Source organism: Ochotona princeps, chromosome 30 (genome assembly GCF_030435755.1).
Source record: "Ochotona princeps isolate mOchPri1 chromosome 30, mOchPri1.hap1, whole genome shotgun sequence".
Lineage (NCBI taxonomy): Eukaryota > Metazoa > Chordata > Mammalia > Lagomorpha > Ochotonidae > Ochotona > Ochotona princeps.
Window position 1 is genome coordinate 5467805 of NC_080861.1, and position 13141 is coordinate 5480945.

At 48.3% G+C, this 13141-nt stretch overlaps 2 protein-coding genes across 5 annotated transcripts in view; one reads left to right on the forward strand and one right to left on the reverse strand.

Annotated features, from left to right (window-relative positions):
- ATP2C1 (ATPase secretory pathway Ca2+ transporting 1) overlaps positions 1-13141 on the reverse strand; it is a 97229-nt gene that overhangs the window by 67730 nt on the left and 16358 nt on the right. For 2 of the 3 annotated variants that reach the window (XM_058657103.1, XM_058657104.1), the window contains exons 1-2: positions 9070-9756; positions 8653-8835 (exon numbers count right to left, since the gene is read on the reverse strand). The exons of the other annotated variant lie outside the window; for it this stretch is intronic. In XM_058657103.1, coding sequence (XP_058513086.1) covers positions 8653-8658 — 6 coding nt within the window. In that variant the 5' untranslated portion in view covers positions 8659-8835; positions 9070-9756. Of the gene's footprint in view, positions 1-8652; positions 8836-9069; positions 9757-13141 lie in introns of those variants that run through there. 3 annotated transcript variants of the gene reach the window in all.
- PIK3R4 (phosphoinositide-3-kinase regulatory subunit 4) overlaps positions 9788-13141 on the forward strand; it is a 125248-nt gene continuing 121894 nt past the window's right edge. For both annotated transcript variants that reach the window (XM_058657099.1, XM_058657101.1), the window contains exons 1-2: positions 9788-9883; positions 12734-12854. The gene's annotated coding sequence lies outside the window, so the exon portion shown is untranslated. The remainder of the gene's footprint in view (positions 9884-12733; positions 12855-13141) is intronic.

Below are 13141 nucleotides of genomic sequence, written 5' to 3' on the forward strand. Positions count from 1 at the left end.
TTCTCAAATGATAAAACAATAAAGAACACAGCAGCAACCATCCTAGCAACCTCTTTCCCTCCAAAACCCCTCCTCCCGGGTGTTCTAGTGAAACCAACGAGAAGCGCAGCACGCAGAGCTCTCAGGCGGCCAGCCTCTGCTCCAGCGCTGCTAACTCTTCCCCAGGGAACAGAGTTGGGGGTTGTATCCCACTTTCTCTGCTTGTTCCCCATTATGACAGAAAACAACAGAACCACTCACACTTATAAAGCTGAACTATCAACGTTGAACTATCAATCATGTTTAGAAAAGCCAAGACTGAAAATGAGCAGAATATACGGACAGGAGAACAGCAACTGTATCTGTGTTTTTATGCATAAAAAGATTTTAAAAAAAGAAAGACAAGGAGTCAAGTCACGCAGAAAGCCGAGCCGCCAAAGGAAGGCTGCAACGTGGCAACAGTCCACGGAGGCTGCTTCACCTGCCTGCCCTTCCACAGCCCGCCCTGCGCCCGCGGAGTGCTGCAGGACCCAGAGACTGGAAAAAGCAGCGAGGGAAGAGGAAAAGAAATACATCCATATATATTCAACATTTACACAAATTCATTTATTTATCTGAAGGGAGGGAGAGACAGACATCTTCCACCTGCTGCTGGTTCACATCCCGGAGGGGCAGTGAAGCCAGGAACCACCTGCAGTTGTCTCCCAGCGGGTTGCAGAAATCCAAATACTTGAGCCATTATCCAGAGCCTATCCAGTGCATTACCGAGTTAGAACTTTAGAGAAGATGGGACTGGAACCAGTACTCCATATGGGATGCAGGCATCCCAAGCAGCAACCTAACCAGCTGCGCCACGACACTCGTCCCCAGATCTCAGCTGCGGCTCTCCTACACAACTACACTCTGCACCCTCCCTCCACCCGGCTCCTCTGCCTGGAACGCCCACTACTTATAGTCAACTGGGACAACCTGCAGTCTACTAAGCTTTGGGAACTCTTTCTATAACCTTTTTAATCAAATCTTTCAGCAACCTTCATCCAACAACTCACCGTACAGCTAAGTACCTCATTTAGTCTAACAGCTCCTCCAGTCCTCTGTCTCTCCACATACCTTCAACCTGATGGAGGTGAGAACCAACACTGGCCGCACGTGTCAGAACCGGTGGCCAAGAACTGGTAAACCAAAGGAGAAGCAAAAACAACCCAATCTTCCTCAACTATTTTAAATAATACTATGTCCCTAAACTTAAATTACATTGCTAGAACTGAGAATGAAGTCATTTCAGTTAGTTCATGTTTACACCTTTTGTCTCCTGATCTACTGGGGGGGGGGGGAGTGAAGCCCCCTTGTCACTCAGATCATAAAGCCTCAAAGATTCAGAGACTGAACCGCACGCACCTGAGCGCTGTGCGCTCCGCACTGTGACAACCGCACAGTGTCTGGGCGCTCCGCAATGTGACAACCGCACAGAATCCGGGCACTCTGCATACATGTCCCTCAGTGACTGACTGCCAACGCCCCTCTCTAAGTAGACCCCGAGGAAGAGGGACATTCAAAACTTCAGGCGAGCCACTCGCTCATGCCTAACAACTATTTTCAAAACAGTTCATACCATTTCATCTGTAATTTACATCATTTGTATTTTTAATTCCATTGCTTCAACTTCCAATCCTCTGATTAAAGTGTAATTTTAAAAAACCCAAAATGACATACAAAGTGGCCAAAAGTAATTCTGTACAACCCAGCAATTGCAATGAAATTTAGTTGTAAAACTACATGCCTTCAGCCTTCACTCTAAAGAACAAAAATGTCTAGCTATGAAATTTCACAAGCCACTTTCGCTTATGTTCTTTTTATCCTTAAAGGATCTGTAAGAAATATTACATTTTTACTATGTGGAAGCACTGAGTTAAAAAGCCGACAACCAGCAATGCAGTACAGCAACAGACTCGGTAAACGTTACCGCACGGCAGTCGCTGGAGGAGGGAGGAGGGAAAGCAGGTTCTCGCTGGAGAACTCGTCACCGGCGCTGAACGCTTCATGACTTCATCTAACCCGTCCCTTCCTGAAAACACCCTGAAAGTGGCATTACTTGTTTATTTTTTTCAAGATGGAGAAATTAAGGATGCAAGAAGCTACAGGGCAGGTGTTTTGCCCAGCAGTTAGAAAACCACGCAGGCTGTCAGTGTTCACCAGGAGCAGCCCTGGCATCGCCGGCTCGGGCTCCAGGTCCTGATGCCAGCTTCCTGCCAACATGGAAGCAGGAGACGGCAGGTGAGTGCCCAGCAGGTGAGTGCCCACCAGTGGGCTTCGCGGCACCCACGCAGGACAGCTGGGCTGGCTCACTGCCAGCTTCCCCAGATTTGGGAAATGGATGGGCACATGGGAGTTCTTTGTCTCTTTCATTAATTAAACTTTTTAAAGAACTTAAGCAATTTTCCCAAGATGGAAGAACTAACAAAGCTAGTAAATGGTGCAGCGAGGAACTCAGTCAATGCCCACCACTGAAAGTCCTTTCTTAACTATCATACTGTATCTAAAGTAATAAAGTAACCCAAAAACTTCAAAGAAAATCAAGTTCAGGACTAATTTTAACACAGGGAATCAGATTTAAGATCTAAGAACAAAGCTTCTTCTTAACACAGCTAACTTGACACAAAGAAACTTCTAACCACCCTACACACCCTCTTCCCTTGAACACACACCAAAATAATCTGGCTGTCCCTGCTCCAAAGTACGGCACACTCCAGTGACAGTTCTGGAAACTGAGTCCTAAGGCATCTGGCAGAAGGAGCTAGGAGGACCTGACCTGAAGACAATTAGGGTGGGTAGTGCTGGACCAGGCACTGGTAAACAGATGACATGACACACACTCAAACTTTTTAACAACCGTCCACCAATATTTTGTCTTTGCGGACAAGATCAACATGTAAGCTTCCAATCACCATGTTTTTTAATGTTATGACACAGTTCCACAGGCTCTGAGATGTCCCCTATGTTATTACAGTTCTTTAACAACAGTTCTAAGTTCATCATTCTGCTACTTAAGTGTACCCTGACATTGGAGGTATGGACAATGACAGAGTCCAGCATCCCATTGTCAAGATTTAAGAGCTTCATTGGGAGCGTCAAAAATCAAAAGCAAAATTCTTTTAGGAGAGAATGTGAGAGTAATTAATTCAAAGTTAGCTAGAAATACATATTATCTTTTAATTTGCTTTCTTCCCAAGTCCCCTCATACCGAGAGCATCTTTACCCAGGGTGCACAACTGGTCCCCGCCAGCACCAGAGTGCCTACTGTGACGTGGCTCACTTCCTCTGTACTGCCTGTGGCACTCAGGCTTCTGACAAGGGAGACATGGGTAACCGTTATGTTCTACACTGAACCTTCGACTGTACAGATTTGATCCACACAACTGTGGCCATGCCGGCCAAAGCCTTAGGACTCTCCACCCGCGTGGGACACATGTCCCTTGGAGGGACACAAGCCCTTTCACACATTCCCTGATATCCGCTGAGGAACAGGAAACAGAATTAGCTGCCAAGGCACAACCATCCTAAGGAGTGCTTCTGACTCCTGCCACACTGTCCTCGGGGCCACAGCTCACCACAGCCCCTCCACATGTCAGTCACATTTTTTCTAAGCACATTACAAATCCCACGCAAAGGAATCTAACACAATTTGAGTGATCTACTCATAGTTTTGCCAGTTATACCTTTTTTAATAACATCTTAAAGCCTGAAATAAAAAAGTACATTTGAAATTGCCAAATAAATACTGATCCTATGTTACAAGAGGAAGTACACCTAGTTGGTATTCGTATTTGTGTGTGTGGAGAAAGCTTTTTCGTACAAAATGATGACAGTAACATCAGGGCTCAGGAGCCAGCATGTGGCCTCACAGGTAAGACACCACCGCATGCCCAAGACCCATACTTCAGTGCCTGGCTTCAGTTCCCACCACCTGTGATCCACATCCCTGCTCAGGCACCTGACAGAGAGCAGACAATGGTCACCTGCTGGGGCCCCTGCTCCCTGGGAATAGACCCAAATGAAGTTCTGGGGAATGAACCAGCAGATGCAAGATCAATCTCTCCCCTCTTTGCCTTTCAAAATACATACATTCTTAAAAATTAAGAAAAAATCAGAACTCCTTCAGTTTCTATTATCTTTTACCAACAAGAAAAGCATAATGTTGTCACAACTGATGCCTGCAACCGCTATAAAAATAACCTGCCATTCAGGGCCAGCGTTGTACCGCAATGGGTAAACTCACCAGCAGGTCACCTAGCTGTTCCACCTGTGCCCCAGCTCTCTGCTTGGAACCTGGGGCACCTGCCAGCCATACAGAAGGCCTAGATGAAGCTCCTGCCTTTGCTCTGGCCCAAGCTAGACCACTGCAGCCTTCCAGGGAAAGAATCAGCAGATGGAATAGCTCAGTCTCTATTTCTCTAGCTTTAACTCTCAAATAGACACATAAATCATTCGGGGCTGGCATTACAGCACAGCAAGGTAAGCCCCCTCCACACCGGCGTCCCAAATGAGCACTGGTTCAAGTCCTGGCTGCTCCTCTTTCCATCCTGCTGCTGGCACTGTGCTACAAGGCCATGGAGGAAGGCTCAAGTGTCTCTGCAACCACATGGGAGCCCGGGAAGCAGATCCTGGTTTCTGGCTTCAGCCTGGTCCAGCCTGGTTGCTGTAACCCTTTGGGGGAGTTAACTGGTAGGTGGAAGCCCTCTCTCTCTCTCTTTAACTCCGCTTTTCAAATAAATAACATAAATCTCCTCTAAAATAGATAGTAAAGGGCATTATATGTAACAACAGCATAATGTAAAAGTCACTCTTTAGGGTCACCATTAAGCCACGGTGTAGACTGAACTGAACCTTGTGTAACTGATCAGAGCTCCTGAAGATCCCGTCCCAGAAAAAAATATCCCACTCTCCTTGTGGCAAGGCAGTAGAGCTGCAGGGACACCTGTAATAACCGCACCCCGCCTTGGTTCTGCTCTGCCTCCAGAGCAGCGGCTAATGCCCCTGAAGAAGACAGATGAAGATGCCCGAATATCTGGGCCCCTGCCACCCACCTGCCAGACCGGGAGGAAGCTCCTGGTGGGTCTGGCGCAGCCCTGGCCACCTGCAGAGACCAGCATAAGGAAGCATACACTCAGTCACATGCAAGTTCATTCTCACCCGTGCCACTCGCTCCCCCTTCCCTCTCCATAACTTGACCCTCTTAATCTTAAAAAAGTCTATGAAGCCATTCTTTAAACATAAAAATGAGGACTTGTCAAATATAAGGACGCTGGCATTTCACATTCCTAACTGGTCGGTTCAGATTCCTAACAAACAGGTCGAGGCCCTGGGGCGGAGGAGCAGGCCGGGGTGTGGCGTGGTGGAGGGCGGGGCCTGCATTCCATCTCTCACAACTCCCACAGCCTCCGCTCTCCAAGGCAGAGTCCTGGGAGGCAACAGGTGAGGTTCCCGGTACCGGCATCCCGACCAGCACCTGTGGGACGCACCTGGGCTTCCTGGCACCTGCCTTCAGCGAGGCTCAGCCTCAGCTCACAGGGATATCTGAGGAGCAGCCAAACTGGGAGAGCACTCTCTCCAGAGAGATGCCCGAAATTCCAGAAAATCTGCACCCCTAATGTTCCTAGTGCCTGATCCATACTCATGAACCAATTCCAGTGGCTATGCCTAAAAATTGGTCACACTTTACTGAGAACATGTAGATGGACTCTGGGAGAAAAGACCAGGAGTGAAGCAGAAGCACCTAAGAGGACAGCAGCCCTGGGGGCTTCCCCGGGACAAGCTCTGGGGCCCAGCAGGCACCACAGGACCCAGTGCCACTGCCAAGCCCACCTGCCCCGCTTCTCCGGAGAGGGACAGCAGCATCGCTCCAATCACTCAGACAAGAGAAGCGATGTGAGCCATCACTCTGGCCACCTGGAACGCTCACGATTGGTTTATTATACCAACCCTTCAAGAGGGTATTACTCCATCCACACATGAGAATACTTAGAAGCTGGGACGATTTACAAACATAGAAGAACGTGTCAGGCTTTTAGAAGCAGAAAAAAAAAATCTGTCAGACAGAATTCAAACCCAAGAGCCCAGTGGGATGGCTCGGGATCGCACGGACTTAGACTAACTACTGAACACTCTGAAGACTTACTATCTGCCATACACCGTTCTAAATGCTTCTAACAACTTCACAAGGTAGCTCATAACACTATTCTTGTTTTAGATAAAGAAATTAAAGCACAGAAAGCTTTAATAACTTGCACAAAACCAATAATGGTATCAGTGAGCATGGAGCATGCAAGCATGTTGCCTGGCTCCACAACCAAGCTCTTAAATCTACCCTTCCCCTCTCCCACAAGAATTCAGGCACGGTTTCTCATTTATTTTTCTCAACTCTGTGAGTAAAACATTACCTATTTCAATTTATACATGAGGAAATGGAGGCTAAAAAATGTAATTTAGAGAGGGTGGGCTGGCACATGAGGCTAATCCACCCTGTGGCGCGAGCATCCCACTTGGATAGCTGTTTCTGTCCACTTCCGATCCAGCTCTCTACTTGTGGCCTGGGAGGGCCGTGCAGAACAGCCCAAGTCCTTGGGGCCCAGCACCCATGTGGGAAGCCCAGAATTAGTTCTTAGCTTCAGATTGGCTCAGCTCCTGCAGCTGCAACCATCTAGGGAGTGAACCAGTGGATGGACAGCCTCTCCCCATCTCTCCTCCCTCTGTAAAATCTGCCTTTCAAATAAAAACGAAATGTTTAAACAACAACAACAAAAACCAGGTAATTTTCCTAATAGGCACACTGCTCCAGGTAGTCAAGGCAATACTTTAATCCATGTATTATATCTACTAATGCCACACCACATCAAAGAAAGAATACTACTACATGGCGGCAAGCCACACCACATCTACTATGTATGTGAAGATGGCTAATTTGAAAAACTCTTCAGCTCTATAGAAGTTCTCTAAAATGCTGAAGTATGAGGAAAAACACGTCACGATGGCAGAAACTGACTAAAATGGTCTCTTGATGGTGCAGAACAGAACTGTTACAGCAGCACGTCATCTTTTACTAGAAAGCCACCTCCTTCATGTTCAGCAGTAAAACAGGGACAGGGAGACCCAGCAGGCGCCGGGCGCCCGGCTCGCCCCAGGGGGGATGAGCCAGCTTTACTGCTCCTGGCTCTTCCTGACACATCAAGAAACAACAAGCAACAGCAACAGACACACGTCACTGCCTGAAGAGCCAAAGCCTCAAAGGCCCCCAGCCTAAGACATTATTTAAAATGCTACTGATCAAAACCCAGCCACAGGCAGATGCAGCTGAGATTATCACACGCTGAGGAGGTTCATCTTTCCCAAAGCAACAAAAAGACAAAGAGCAAAAAGGCTCAGAAAGTCATCTTTCTCTCCACCAGATAAAAATATTACCGCTTTCAGATGCTGTTTCTAGAGACCCAATTAGACACTGTCACGCCTCTGCAGTTACACACTTTAGTATTTCAGAAAATGTCTTCCACCAATTATCCATCCAGAGAGTCAGCAATGTAACCATGCCTCTCCTATTTCCTACATATCCCCAAAGTCTCAGCAAAACCAGATCGCTGCATCTACGGCATACATCTACTTGAAAATGACAAGCCCTACCTAGACAATCAAGTCCACATTCTTAACAATGGAAAGACAAATTAGAAGCAGCCAGCAAGCTTAATTGCAGTTCCCTGTACTCCACACAGATTTTTAAAAGCCTAGACACAGGAAGCTGTAATTTGCTATGTATCTTTTGTAGCATCTTGCAGCTCTGTTGAAATTCAAGTGGGGGGGGAGGGGGTGGGAGATGGCATACTCAACAAACAAGTCCGAAGCAATTTTTTTTTTAAAAATTGGGGCTGCTTCACATGAGTGAGAAATACAATCCTAAAAAAACTGGCATTGTGTATGCAAAGCACTAAATATTTTAGAAGCCAAGCGAATCAAATAACATGTGAATGATAATCTTTAAGCGTTCCAAGTGTTCCGTGGACAAACAGGTTCCACTGTCAACCTCTTGAAAGATGTTTTGAAATAGGGTGGCACTTTGAAGATATCACTTCATACGACTGAATGCCTTACACTCACAGTTGCTTTTTTAGAACTGAAAAAAACAAAAAGTTTTTTGTTTCCAAAGCTAGACACAATGAAAAATGATTTTCATTCTTGTCGGTGAAGCCGCACACACACACACATCAAGGCTTGATATGCAACTCTACCTAGCGGTGATCAACCTCTTCCCGGCGGCGACTCCTTTCCAAGAGCTTTTCCAACGTGCAAACACACCAGGATCTCAGGTAAGAACCTCCCTGCTGCTCCCTCGGCGAACGCGAGCAGCAGTTTCTCCGGAAAACCCAATCAAACACAGCCACCCAGCGAATCTTCATTCCCGAAACACCCGCCTCTCCCCACCATGTTACTAACGTAACAGCCAGGTACCCTAAGAAAGCGGACCCTTGGCCATTTCCATCCGCAAGGAAAAATAAATATATAAAATCCCGAAAAATCACAAAAAAAAAAAAAATAAAGAAAGAAAACAAAGGCAACTTAAGAAGCAAAACCACCAGGAGCCTCAACTCCCGGCGCTGCAACCCGCCTGCCACGGGTGGGGTCTTTTACCTTCATTTTCCATCGAAACTGCACTCGGGTTGGTGGCTGCAAGTCTTTAGGGTCAGCCACGGCCACACTCGGGGGAAGTGTGGACAAGGGACGCGAAGCCCCCGGGGTCCCGGGCTGCCGTCACCCCCCGCTCCTGGCCACGCGTCCCTCGGCTGCTCCCACCACCCCCAGCAGCAGCAGCATCTGCAAGAGAAACGGGGAGGAGCGGCGCTAGGGAGACCCCGCCTCGGCACCGCCTCGGGAGTGCGGGGCTGAGGGGAGACCCGCGCCCACCCCAGGCTGCCCGCCGACAGCAAGGTGCCCTCCCGCCTCCCCCAGGGGCCTTGGAAGTTTCTGGAAACGGGGCCCACAGGGAAACACACAGACACAGGTGCCCGCTCCCAAAGCTCCCCCATCCTCGGGGCCGCCAAGACTCACCCGCGGGGGAGCTCGCGGGCGATGGCGCCCCGCGACCTCGGGGCCAAGAGGAGCCTCCCCGCACCGTAAGGGGGTCGTGAGACGCGGGGCCAGCGGGCAGGCAGGCAGGGCGGGCAGGAGATGCGGAGTGGCCGGTCTCCGTCGTCGGCTCGCGCGGTGCTGCCTCCCTCCCGCCTCCGCCTCCCGCGCTCCGCCCCGCCCGCCGCCCGGCACACCCCGCACTCCCGGCCGCCGAGCCCCGAGCTCGCAGCCACTTCCGCCGGTGCGGGGCGCGCGCGCAGGCGCACCGGCCCTCCCGCCCGGAAGGCGGAAGTGCAGGGAGGCCGCGCAGTGCGGCCTTGGAGGGGCGCTATCGGGCTCGTAGCACCTCAAACGGCCCTGGGGTGCTGGTGAGGCGACGAGGCCCCTCAGCTGGGGACTCCGGGACGTTGCCCGTCTGTTACTACGCACCCACTAGGCGCGAGAGACGGAGACCCACGCGCCCGTCGCGCCGACCGGGCATTCCTACGAGGCGGCCACTGGGCCACTACCCCGAGTGGATGGATGGGCGGTGCAGTCATGGCCCCCTAACCCTCCAACAAAGTCATTAGTGAGAAAGCCCTTCACGTCGTCGGGACGGCCGTCACAATCTCGGTCGGCGACGCGAGGGCACTGCGACCCTGTTCAGCCCGGCATCTCCCTCGCCTGCTCGCCTCCTGGGCCAGCCAGGTGGTCAGGAGGGACCCCCGTTCCCGAACGACGGCTGCCCCAGAACCAGTGTGAAGGGGAAGGCTCAGCCTCAGAGAACTTCCAGAAAGATCCCTTCATTTGGAAGGTTTGTAGCCCCTGGAGAGAGGCCGGAGAGCCATCGTGCGGTGGTCCGGGCCGCAGGGTGGGCGTGAACCTCGGCCACGAGCTGTTTGCCCTGGGCGCCTTTCACGTACCCAGCACCTCTCTGCGACCCCTCAGAAATGACTGACTCGTTTTGACAGAATATAAGCCTTGGTAGGGTCAGACGCGGCCGAGGTCCTCTGGTCCCCGCATCCGCTAGAGGGCAGGGCTGCACCTGCTGTGTGTGCGCCCATCCTCCCTGGATCCCTGGGCAGCCAGGATGGCCGCACCCCACTATCCCGGAGGTTTTTTTCTCCCACACCTCACACTCCCTACACATTTACCCTGTAGCTCTTGTGTAACGTATCTCAGTGTGCTCTCAAACCATTCCTTTAACCTAGCATAAACGGAACGGGCTGTTTTCCTGTTTGGTTCTAAGTAAATTGAGATAATCTGGGAAGGAGATTTACCTGTTTAAAAGAAATAAGCAGGCTTTGTCCAGCCGAGGGCGCGTTTCGGTTTGAAAGATGAACCTTCAGGTGGGTGTCCAGCGTGGCAACCACTTCGGCTTTCAGACTTAGCAGTGTTTGCACAGTAACATTAAAAGCTATCGGTCTGTGCGATAAATAAGGTGTTTCTTGCCCAGTGTTGTAATCAATGCGTAATGGTTATTAGTTAACGGTACTTATTGAATTCTGATACTACATCATATTAATATAGTAAACATCTAAGAAAATTGAACATCTATAAGATAGTTGCATGATATGTATGCTACTGATTGGACTTACAAAACAGAGTATAGAGTTTGCTATTGCATTGCTTTTTTTTTTTTTTAAAGATTTTATTATCATTGGAAAGCCGGATATACAGAGAGGAGAGACAGAGAGGAAGATCTTCCATCCGATGATTCACTCCCCAAGTGAGCCGCAATGGGCCGGTACGCGCCGATCCGAAGCCAGGAACCTGGAACCTCTTTCCAGGTCTCCCACGCGGGTGCAGTGTCCCAATGCATTGGGCCGTCCTCGACTGCTTTCCCAGACCACAAGCAGGGAGCTGGATGGGAAGTGGAGCTGCCGGGATTAGAACCGGCGCCCACATGGGATCCCGGGGCGTTCAAGGCGAGGACCTTAGCCGCTAGGTCACGCCGCCGGGCCCTATTGCATTGCTTTTAATGAACTGAAACATTTCATCTGAAGTAACTTTGCAGTACTATTGTGCACGGCAATACCCTGATACTAATGCTGAATCCGTAATTAACTCCCCCAGAGATGTATACCTAAATTGACTTACACGGAAATTTTACTTTGAGATCGTCCAAATTGTGAAAAGTATAGTTCGTATGGCTCAACCAAAGCAGGAATTGGGTTAGGCCAACCTCACCCAGAAATTGTTACAGACCTGTCAGATCCCAAATTCCTAGGCATGGTGGCAGCAAAGAGCCTGGAGAAGCTGCCTGACCGACCCTTGAACCTCCTCAGCCTCTCCCTTACACATGGACACATTCTTCTCTACCTGGACACCTGCCCCACGAAAGGAATCGACATGAGAAACCCTGGTGGGAGAATCCACGGGTGATGCATACATATATAACTGCATGTGAACACAGATTGTATGGACAATCCTCAAACAAGAGCGATGGGAAATGCTTCCGCCACCAGCTTCAGAAAGCTGAGTATTCCTCCCAGCATCTCCTGCTAAGATCCAACCAACCTGCATCAAAGTGTTGTGATCTCTACTAAATTTATGTCTACTGCAAATGTGAATTTTATATATAGATACACAACACATGACCCTTCTTTCCTCCTAAGAAGGAATCTGATACAGCATGAGGTAGATTGTAAATCATGCAGACTATAAAAGCAAGATTCTTGCAGAGACAAGTGAAAAACTGGACTGTTAGCTAGCTAGAATGAAATTGATGGCAATGGAATGTATTATGTTCAAGTTTCCTCTTATCTCTTCCTTACAGGTAACTGCTATAAATTTTTTTTTACTCTCACTTTGTTCTGAATATTTAACCTGCAAAATTAAATTCATGTAATACAAAGAAAAAATAGTTGATGAGCAATGGGAGGAAATTTGTGGAAATTTTCCACTTAGGAGAGCTAGTTCAGATGGAGAAGATAAAGAATGTTCTTTGGGTTCCAGTTTTATTTATGTTGGACCTTATTCCACAAAGTGTGGAAGCCATCTTGTTTCTAATATCTAGTTTGAGAGCTGGCATTTTTATAAACCTGGATGATGAAAGATTACTTAGGATTGAAAAGCTAAAAGCTTAGAAAAGATTATTTTAAAATACTTCCCCCAATTAATTTCCTCTTTTAAACTGTCTTTAGTATTGGATAAATTACTATGGGTTAATAAATAAGGAATTTCCCTAGCTGGCAGAAATGATCAATTTTTCCCCAAAGTTCAACATTTTTTTTAAAGCTGCAAAGACAGAGCACAGCACTTTGTTTTTTCTCACAGCACAGAAAACACGGTAGGTGTTTGGAGAAATAGCCTTATTGCAAAGGATCTCATGAAATCAGTGTCTAACAAGCACCTAACAGAATTGCTTTAAATCTGCTTGGTTCCATTTTTTTAATGGAAAAATAAACGTTGGAAACAATAAAAATTTTAAAAGGTTCACATTTGAGCTACTTGTGTTTGGTGGGCTTAATAGCATAAAAAATCTCCACGTACTCTGAAACTATTGTATACTCACAATGTATTATAGCCTCTTCTGCACTTGCTGGCATTCTAAACATGAAATATCTTCATTAAGTGCAAGAACTAAATTAGAAGGTTTAGCATATACTCTTAATTTTCAAGTGTAAAAGTTTCAGTCTGATTCTGTGCCTACACTCAACAGGTGCTGAGTCTGTGATGATGTTTGGGATTCAGGAAATACTGCTCATCCCCCTGGCTGGAGAGGAGAACCTGGAGGGGTGCAACAGAGGAGAAGAAAGAAAAGAAGAGAGAGCAAAGTGCCTGTGAGTTCCATGTCAAACAGCCAACTCTGGGCTTTATTATTTCCATGGGAAATCAATGCACAGTATTCCAAGTTGCATAAACTCTAAATCCATTTCTGGGACACAGATGGATCTTTTCAAAGTTATCATTTCTGAGGGGTTTGCAGTTAACACAGCAGCTAGGATGCAGGTTGAGATTCTTGCATCCCATTTGAAGTGCCGTGGGGCCACACTGCAATCTGGTCCTCACTCCAGCTTCCTGCTGATGGGCAACCTGGAAGCAGTGGTGGTGGTTCATGGGACTGGGT